The sequence below is a fragment of the Ursus americanus genome, chromosome 30 (genome assembly GCF_024610735.1).
Source record: "Ursus americanus isolate L20-20 chromosome 30, mUrsAme1.1.p, whole genome shotgun sequence".
NCBI lineage: Eukaryota > Metazoa > Chordata > Mammalia > Carnivora > Ursidae > Ursus > Ursus americanus.
The window spans coordinates 1,674,720-1,684,979 of record NC_142156.1 but is presented as its reverse complement, the minus strand read 5'-3'; the positions used below and the strand labels follow the sequence as shown (position 1 = coordinate 1,684,979).

Here is a 10,260-nt window from a genome sequence, read left to right as displayed (position 1 = left end):
TCTTGACGATCATCTTGTGACAGCCCCTTCGCGTTCCTGGACTAAAACTGATCCTATCATCCACCTACATATATGCTTTCAAAATAAAGTCATCATAAAATGCCCTGACTGTCATATAAGGGAATAAGAAAATGAAATGTGTAATAATATGTATTTCAGTGTGGAAGGCTTGGACACAGCGATTATACCAGATGAAGTACAGAGGGAATTTGAGGTGTCTGTGCTACTCATCATAGCCAGGTCTGGGTAGGAAGGTGACATGAACGGAATATGCATTTGACACGCTCACATACTATGAAGAATCGCCTTGAACATAATACAGAGACACACGCAGATTGGCCCAGGGGGGATTTATCAGTGATGCCAACTCCACAGTCAATGCCGCATGGGCCCCGGGATTTCACCAAACAGGGAAGAACGCTTGGCAAAGCTCCCACTTGAGGATGGGGAGGTGGGGTACCTGAACCCCGATTCCTGTGAGCCACTGCCTGAGTCATGGGATGAGTCATACCGCCTAGCTGGTGTTCATTCCCCAGAATTCCCGCTGCCCCGGGCACACCAACATTGTAAGGTCTAAGGGTTATGGGGAAGCACGCAGCATCTGCTTCCGTCCAGGGGCAGATCAAAGACGTCCAGACTAAAGGCTGGGGAGAGGAGCAGCCGGCCACGGGAAGTGGCAAGAAGACCCCAAGAGAACCAGGGGTGGGAGGTGCATTTGCTCACCAAGGCTGGGGTCCCGGGAAAATACCCACAGAGCCTGCTGCCCGGCCCCCAAGAGTCCTTGGGCTCTAGTCCTGCCTCCAGGAGGTCGGCTCGCCCCCGGGTCCCCTTCGTCCGGTGAACCCTTGCTGCAGCTTGGATTCTCGCCATGCAGTCTAGTTGCCTTCTGCCCTTGTTTGCCCTGGCGTCCTTAGGACGGACCCCCGTTCTTGAGTAATTGGGAAGTCCGTGTTCCACACAACCACAGAGCTCATCTCCAGGGTCACCATTTCTGATGACGAGGTGGCGGATGAACTCTGACCTAGCAGGTCCTCTGTTTTACCCATTTTCTCAGCCCTTCCTGCAAATTAAATTCGTGTTCATACTCCCAACAACCTATGAGAGAGGTGATACTATTAGCCCCGAGTTCTGGATGAGAGCACCGAGGCACAGAGGGGCTAAGCAACTTGCCCGATGACACACAGCAAGTGGTAGAGCCTGGAAAGGACCCCAATGTGGTATGGATCAAGAGCCCCACTCAGTCACTCTGCCTCTAACCCCTTGACCATGCTGCCCCAACCTGGCAGACCACACTGCCTCTTGATGGAACAGGTAAAGTGATTTCCTGACCCTCACCCTCACCCCCGTCACCGAGAGATACTCTCACTTTACTATCCCTCCCAGGCTCTGTCCCTGCAGAAGCTAGAATTTGCATCTAGGGGAGCTAAGAGTGGCCTTTTGGAGTTAGACAGGCCTGGGGTCGAATCTCAGCTCTTCCCCTCCCAGGCTGTGTGACCCCAGCAGTCAGCACTCCTTCTCTGAGCTTCCCGGGCCATTAGGAGGATTGAATGGGAAAATGCCTTGGAGCACTTGCAGAGAGCAAGCCTCCCTGACCCAGATGGTTAGTACAGGTCTGAGGCTTTGGACAGTGGCTTGGACATCAGTGACCTCCTGGGTCCCCCCGGATCTGGGTCCGGTGGCACCCCACCTCTAGAGTCAGCCCAGTTACAGAACCCGGGGCCAACCACAGTATGGACAAGCTGGCAGGCAAGACAGCTTTGGAGGCAGACGTGAACTTGAGTCCCAATCCCACCACTCTAAAGCTCTGGCATTCGGGCCAATTTGCTTTGGGTCTCTGGGCTCTGTTGCTCCCTCTGCACACGGGCATCGGTGTCGCCTGTCAGCACATTAGAGATGACACCGGAAAGCACCCAGGTGTACTTGGCACACCGTGGGGACCATCGGGTGGCTTTTATTATTATTGTGGCTCCTGTTGATTTTTTTTCTCTGCTGTGTGTCCCTGCCCCTGATGGACATGTCGCAGTGTGCAGGGCTCAGGAGCGAATGTTCCAGCATCCACACACAGAGTGCAAACCTCAGCTCTGGCACTTCTTGTATGTGCGGCCCCGGCAAGGCGATGCCGCCTCTCTGAGCCTCCGTCTCTTCATCTGTGAAATAGGATGAGTAACGGTGACTGCCTTCCAAGGTCATCTTAGGGTTCAGTGACCCAGATGAGGTCCAAACAGCCCCAGCGCTGGGTCTGGCATTCAGTATGGACTGATTTACAAAGCAGAATAAGGTCTCTGTCTGTGAGAGGGATGAAGGGGTGAGTCTTGGGGGTGGGGGGAGGTGGGAAGAGTGGGGGTGCTGCCATCCTTGCATGGGGGGAGTCAATCCTACCTTTGGTCTGCCTTGTTGCTGGGTGTCCCTCACCTTCCACCCCGAGCCTGACACCCCACCCAGCTCTCCCCTACACACCAAAGTAAAAATAATTCAAGGTGATTCCTCGGCTATGCATATGTATTTTTTAAATGTGCAGGCTACAGTAACTGATGATTGTTGTATTCTCGATGCTTTCCCGAGGCCCCTCAGGCCTCCCACACACCAACAGCATCAGCTGCGGGGGGAGGCTGCGAGTGGCTGGGACGGGCTCTGGGCAGAACAGGGGAACGAAGTCAGGGAAATGCGCAGGACTGGCTCATGGAGGTGGGAAGGTTGAGGGCAGGGAGGCACTCCCTTCTCTTCCCACTGGGGCCAGAGGAGACCCCCATTTATGGTTGGCACTGCCACGGCATCCCCTTCAGCCAGATGAAGGTCCAGAGGCTCAGAGCAGTCGCGGTCAGCGGTGGGAGGTGGGATGGGAGCTCGGTCCCCCAGCCAAGGCTGCAGAAGATCTCTGAGAGGTGGACAGAGCTACCGAGGCATGGAAAAGACACAGTCAGGGAGCTCACACGATCATGGCTCAGCTAGTGGCCTCCCAGCCGGTCTCCCTGCCTCCCCCAGCGCCCCATGGTCTAGACTCCGTTCTATAGCCAGAACCATCCCGTTAAGTCATGTCTCGCCTTGCTCGGACTCTCCATGGCTCCCACCTCCCTCAGACAAGAGTCTGTGGAGCCCTAATTACCCTGACCCCACTCCCTTTCTGACCTCTCCCCCATTCTCCACTTACTCCTTTCCAGACCGACTGCCTTCCTCGCCAAGTCTCCGTCACCCAGTCACACTGCTGCCTGGGACCTTCACACCCACTCTTCCTCTGCCTGGAATGTCCTCATGGTTCATTCAGGTCTCAACTCAAATGTCACCTCCTCAGAGCGGAGTTCTCTGACCACCCCCTCATCACCTGCCATCATAATATTGCACTTCCCTGCCCCATAGCATGATTAGTAGATTCTAAATCTAGTTTATTTGTCTCCTGTCTCTCTCCTAGAAGGTGAACTCCATGACAGCAGGACTGTGTTTTGTTCCCTGCTGTGTCCTCAGGCCTTGGACAGGGCCTGGCATTTGCTGAATAAATTAATGAAAATAGACACTGACAGAGAGATGGAGGGGGACATGATGGATGGATGGATGGATGGATGGAAGGATGGGAGAGAGAGAATGGATGGATCAATGGGAGAATGGACGAATGGTTGGATGGATGGATGATGGATGGATCAATGGGAGAATGGATGGATGGATGGATGGATGGATGGATGGATCAATGGGAGAATGGATGGATGGATGGATGGATGGATGGATGGATGGATGGATCAATGGGAGAATGGATGGATGGATGGATGGATGGATGGATGGATGGATGGATCAATGGGAGAATGGATGGATGGATGGATGGATGGATGGATGGATGGATCAATGGGAGAATGGATGGATGGATGGATGGATGGATGGATGGATGGATGGATCAATGGGAGAATGGATGGATGGATGGATGGATGGATGGATCAATGGGAGAATGGATGGATGGATGGATGGATGGATGGATGGATGGATGGATGGATCAATGGGAGAATGGATGGATGGATGGATGGATGGATGGATGGATGGATGGAAGAGAGACAGAATGGATGGATCAATGGGAGAATGGATGGAAAGAACTGATGGATGAATGGATGGAAGGATGGATAGAAAGTTGGGTGGGTGGAAGGGTGGACAGAGAGATGGATTGATGGACGGATGGACAGATTGACAGATGGAAAACAAACACAAAATCAGTGCAAGATGTGCATGTGACTCTGCCTAAGACAACTAGAGCCTAGGGTATGAGCCCAGCTCACAGCTCCCCTTGTGGGTTCTCAGAGCCCTCAAGCCCCAGCCCCCTCAAGAAGTGACGCAGAGGAACATGGCAGGTGGGGGACCGGCCCCAGGCTTTATTGAGCAGATTCGGGGGAAGGGGGGACAGGCAGACCATCACCCTGGCCCTGGAGCCTCCTCTTCTTGCCTCTGCTGCCCCCCAGGGCGGGCCTGGGCCACTGGGGCCTGGGTGCCCTTCAGCTGCTGAGGAAGCAGCCTCGCTTGTGCCACTTCTGGTCCCGGATGCGGCGCACGGACTGCAGCTGTGGCTGGTTAGCGTCCCACTCGTTCCAGTGGCGGTACTCGCCCCGCTCGAACACGTACTGGCGCCCGCGGTAGCCGGGGAACTCATAGCCAACCCACCTGGCGGGTACCAAGGTCGGGTGAGGACGGTCAGCTTCCTGCCGCCAGCCAGACCAACCCTTTTATTTTTATTTATTTATTTTTTAAGATTTTATTTATTTATTCGACAGAGATAGAGACAGCCAGCGAGAGAGGGAACACAAGCAGGGGAAGTGGGAGAGGAAGAAGCAGGCTCATAGCGGAGGAGCCTGATGTGGGGCTCGATCCCATAACGCTGGGATCACGCCCTGGGCCGAAGGCAGACGCTTAACCCCTGTGCCACCCAGGCGCCCCAGACCAACCCTTTTAAAGCCAGCATCCGACCACGCTCTCTGCCTGCCTAAATTCCTCGCTGGCTCCCCAGTGACCTCTGGATGAATTCAAACTCCCTACCCTGCTCACAGGTCCTTCACTAAACATCTCCAGCCTCATCCCTTAGTCCAACCTCTCTAACTCTACTTTCCTTGAAGAGGAGTGTCTCTGAGCCCTTACACGTGCTGTTCCACTGTCTGGAGCATTCTTCCTTGTCGTATCTGTGTCCCTCTCCCCTTCCATTCATATTCTTTACATCTCAGTTTATATGTCTCCTCCTCCAGGAAAGCCCTTGCTGACTCCCCCGGGCTCAATCAAGTGCGTGGTGGGGACACCCAGAGACCTGGTGTGTCCCCCATCATAATCCTGATCACAATGAATTATGGATACCTGTCTCCTTGTCTCCCTAGCAGACTAAAATTCTTGAAGGCAGAGGCTGTGTAATTCTTGCTGCCCCCATACTCTGCACATAGAAATGCTCAGTAAAAAGTTGTTGAACAAATTGTTATCAGGGAGAAGTGGCACCTTTCAAGGCTCAACCCCAGATCTCAAGCCCATAGGGTGAGATGTAGTCACTGACAAAGGGAAGGTGATCTTAAGATTGCATTAACAGAAGTATTAAGCTTAGAAGGAGGGAGGTGATGTACTATGTACCCTCCTATTCAGGGTATATCTAGAGAACCACTATGTCACTTCTTACCCTGGTAAAAAGGACCAGGATTATGAAAAGGACCTAGAAGAGCAGGGCATGTAGGAAACACAGTGAACAGAGATTCCATTTGGAGCCAGAGGACGGGGCAGGGGCGGGAGTGGGGAATGGGTCCCTTACGTTCCGTTGATGGCCCGGATGCTCGCCACACGGTCTTGGAAGCCATGAGCCCAGAGGCTGGGCACGTCGTCATCCACTATTTCCATCTTGCGGCCACTGAAGGCTGGGTTCTCAAACAGGTGCAGCTTGTGATCTGGGCCATCCTGGGGGGCGGGATCATGGGGTGAGCCAGCTGCTCCCACGCTCAGAGCAGGGGTCATGAGGTACAGGAAAGAGTCCAGTGACCACAGAGCCAGGCCCACCCCCAAGCCCACTGCCTGAGGGAGGGGACTCCTAAGAGGCCCACAGGAAGGATGGGGACTAGGGTGGTTCCTCTGAGCCACTGTCCTTGGGAATCTTAGAGCCAGGGGGCCATGAAACCGAGAGGGGGCCTTTCAGCTCTTGTGAAACTCCACCATTTAGCAGATAGGGAAACCGAGGCATAGAGAGGCTGCAAGGAGATAAAAATTAGCAATGTAGGAGGATTCCCTGTTTACTAAACCAGGTTCTGATGTGGTCTTCTTAGCTTTCCTCCCGCTGTCATCCAGGCAGCCATCAGTTACTGTGACAAGGAGAGAGGGCTGGAGCAGCCACCGAGTGTGGGGGAAGCAGGTGGGGGAGCAGAGCGACATTTAAAAGTGTCACTGTGGACAGAGTCCCTTCTGGGTGTTTGGAAAAGGCAAGTGAACCGGTTACTTTCTGAAGCTCCTTTCTGAACGTGTTGCTTTGAGCCCAATACTGGTCCGAGGCTGGGCCACGAGGCTCCTGATTTTAATAGGGTTACACAGGGAAGTGTCCGTGCTGTGCTGGCAAATTCAAGATCTGAACCCTGGTGTCCCACTCCCCAGCCCTGTGACCATTCACTAGCCAACTTCCTCTCGTCCCATGCAATCTTTTAGGTCAGAGATGAAGAGGGCCCTTCCCAAGCCAGGTCCCTACCAGCCCTGCCCCCCAGCTGAGCTCCTGCTTAGCTGACCAGCTTCTAGGAGCTCCCCGAAGCCGGCAGGAGCTGTACTTACGATGTGCAGAGGCCGGAGGGACAGGAGGCTGTCACTGTGGTGGCTGTTGGACCAGGCATCCCAGCGAGGGTAATCCCCCTTCTCCAGGACAAACTGCTCCCCGCGAAAGGCTCTGCGCTCGAACGCCAGCCACCTGTAGGAGGGAACAGGCCTGGGTCCACCACTGCTTCTGCTGAGGGTGGGGGAGGGGCCCCCCAGCAGCTGACCATTGACCTCGAACCCTCCCTCCGATCCTACCGTGGACCCCTGGTCCAGGTATTACAGGAGCTCCTAGAACATACTGGAAGCTGAGACTCTGAGTCAGAAAAATCATCCTGGGAAAGAGTATGAAGACTCTATTTTATGTAGAGCCTCTGTGTAGGTTCTTAGGAACGTCCTTTGCACAATGTCCAGCACGTAGTAGGTACTCCAAAGACAAATTCCTCTCCCTCCTCCTCCTCCTTATTATTTTTATTATATTGTTATTATATATGTGCGTCTTTCCATTCATTTTCACAAAAACTCTGTCTGAAGTGCATGCCACTGAGATCCCCATTTGACAGATGGGAAAACTGAGGCCAGAGATGGGAAGGCAGTCACTTAAGGCCCCAGAGCAGATCTAGGACAGGAACCCGGACCTCCTGACTCCCAGGAGGCTCGGGGCTGTGAGGAGGGGGCTGGGGCTCCAGGTACTCACGGCCCAGACTCCACCTGGATGGAGCCCACCTTCTCCAGCAGGCTCTCTGTCAGGTTGGGGCACTCGGCCGAGAGCTCGCACCGCTTGCCCTGGAAGTTCTCCATTTCGTACACGATCACCTGAAAGGTCAGCAAGCACCCTGAGCATCCTATGGGGAGGGGGGTTGGGCTCCCAGTCCCAGCCCCAGACCCCTCCCTGCACAGTCCCCCTTGGGCAGGGCGGGGAGATAACATCCCCTGGGCTCCATCCCCTCTGCCTTGGACCCCTCCGGAGCCAGCATCGGCTGCAGGCTTTTACTGCCCCCTCGTGGCCACAGAGGGCAACGCCTCCAGGAACCTCAATTAAACCAGGGATTGCAACTAGTATCTGGCAGGCCCCAGGACCCAATCTAAGAGAGTGAAATGACCCAAGGAAAGGAAATGAAGCCGCTTATGGCCAGGAGGCAATATGCGCCCCGTTTTAAACTTTTCAAGAGAGGCCAGAAAGCTCTATTTCCCTCAATGCGAAATTTCCCTGTGCTTGAGAAAGGAAAAGACCAGTTTGCAACCTCTGGGTTGCCTTTCACCTGTCCCTTGCCCAGAGAGGAAGAGGTTGCAAAGGAAGAGGACGGCTTCACCTTTCTTATCCACCTAGAAGCACAAACTGTCTTCGTAGAAGGTCCCTGGTGTACATCTGTTCTGGTCATTTTATAGAAGGCTCAGAAAGGGTAAGTCATTTGTCTCAGACTGCGCAGCAGATTAAGTAGAAACACCAGGATTCCATTACGTGGGCTGGCTCTTTCCTCCCCCACATTGGTGTGGACAGGGCACGGCCCACAGATGCCAGAGGAGCCAGGAAGGGCTGGCAGTAGCACCCACCTTCGTGGTGGGCCCCTGCCTCTGGGGCTTTGCAAAGGCCCTTAGAGTCCCTAGACCAGCCCTGTGCTCCCACCAATCGGACCCAGGGCCAGGCAGGCCTCTGCTTCTCTTCCTCTCTCTTTAAAGCCACCAGCCCATCCACAGAAACGCTCCTGTGCAGTTATCCCTTTAGTCAACCCATCCTCAGACCCTGTCTCAGATTAAAGCCCCCAGGAATAGCTCAGAGAGGAAGAGCCAACAAATTCCAGCTGTTGGAATTCTCCTCGGCGCCAGCTCTGGGGCCTGAGACAGGGAGCATTGCTCCCATTTTCCAGATGGGGCTGTTGAGGCCCAGAGAAGCCAGGGAACTGGACTGAGGTCAGGCAGAAGAGTCAGCACCGTGTCTCCTGAGACCCCTGGGCCTCTGTGCCCCACTGGGTCAGGCTGCATTTGCGTGACCAGTTCTCTTCTGCGGATGAGGACACAGAAGAGAGAAGATTCAGTACAAGCATGGTGAGCGGGGTGTCTTCCTGGCCCCTGATGGCTGGAAGGGCTTCTGCTCCTTTCTGGAGGGGGCTACCTAGCAGGGAAGCTGACCCTGAGGCCCAAGAGCAGCCCCAGGCCCACCGCCCCTGGGACCCCTCCCTGCCCTGTACCTTGTAGCTGCCCCCAAGGCCTCCATGGCTCTTGCCAGCGGCAGCCTGCTCTGGCCCTCCGTGCTGTTCCGCCATCTCCCCAGGAACACCTCTGTCTCCAACGAAAGGAAAACGAGTGAGTCACCAGGTTCCCCCCGGACCACACCACGTGTTGATGTGATTGAAGTCAAGGACAACCTACAGAGCCGGGCTGCTTATGGGACGTGGTCATCACTCATCGCACTCGATCATTCAGTCATTCAACAAACACCCACTGAGCACCCATCATGCACCACGAGGACTGGGACAGTCAGTGGGCTCAGGATCCCTGTTTTATAGAGGGAAACCCTGAGGCCTAGTGAAGTGAAGCCATTTCCCCAAGGCATCTAGTGAGGGAGCGGCCAGGATTGGGCCTGGCTCCGAAGGGCATGCCCTTCCTCTACACCCAACTGCTCCCGCCAAAACAGGGTTCTTCAAGCTCTGTGTAGACACACCACCCCTGGACCCTGGCCAGAGGGTGGGCTTCAGCGGGGTCCCTCTACAGGGATGTCTCCCACCTCCATGCTCTGGGCTAATCTTTTGTTCATTCATTTCTCTGTTCCCAAAGATTCCATGATCACCCACTCAGTGCCTGGCCTGGTGCTGGGTGATCAGGATGAACAGGAGACCACAGACAGGTGGGAGACAGACAGACAGACGTCTAGAGAATGCATGATGCGGGACTGGGTCCTGGGACACCTGCTGCAGCCCAGTGTCCACACATTTGGTTATTCATTCTACCTGCATTTGTAAAGCACTTAGTGTGTACCAACCACTCAAAGAGACACAGACACAGATAGACAGTCCCCTTCATCCCTGTGGGGACCGTGACTCACAACACAGGCCCTGCGGGAGTCACGACGAGGTGGTCATGGGAGGATTCTCATGATCCCCGTGACACACAGACACATGGGACTGTTCTCCAGTTTATCAACACACACACATGCACGCGCATACGCACGCTCCTGTGATCACACAGTCACATCGCACCCACCGAACACAACCACCCCCCCTTCCCACTCACACACACACCCCACGCCCATTGCAGACACCCACGGTGGTCCACGAGGCACACACGTCTACACCCCACCCTGCTGGCAGGCACAGCTGTGTGGCCCTGCGTGCTCTGACCACAGGCCCAGTGATGCATAACCTGCAGGCTGCCCGTCCTGCCCATGCCTGGCTTCCGCAGCACAGACGGCTCGGTCCGGCTCAGGGAGAATTCCCAGGATCCTCGGCAGCCCCCAGATTTGCTCACTCCCCTTCCTCAGCTGCGCTTAGTCTTTGGAGGCCCCCTTCCCCAAGCACACGCCCAGGGGCTTAA

The 10,260-nt window shown here is 55.0% G+C and overlaps 1 protein-coding gene across 1 annotated transcript; it reads right to left on the bottom strand.

The window, feature by feature from the left end:
- Nucleotides 1-4,412: 4,412 nt before the first annotated feature.
- CRYBB3 (crystallin beta B3) lies at nt 4,413-8,993 on the bottom strand. The gene is made up of 5 exons (XM_045791539.2): nt 8,919-8,993; nt 7,427-7,545; nt 6,751-6,883; nt 5,753-5,895; nt 4,413-4,632 (listed from the first exon to the last, which is right to left on the bottom strand). The coding sequence occupies exons 1-5, from the start codon at nt 8,991-8,993 to the stop codon at nt 4,467-4,469; spliced, it is 636 nt and encodes a 211-aa protein (XP_045647495.1). The 3' UTR covers nt 4,413-4,466.
- Between the last annotated feature and the right edge of the window lie 1,267 nt (nt 8,994-10,260).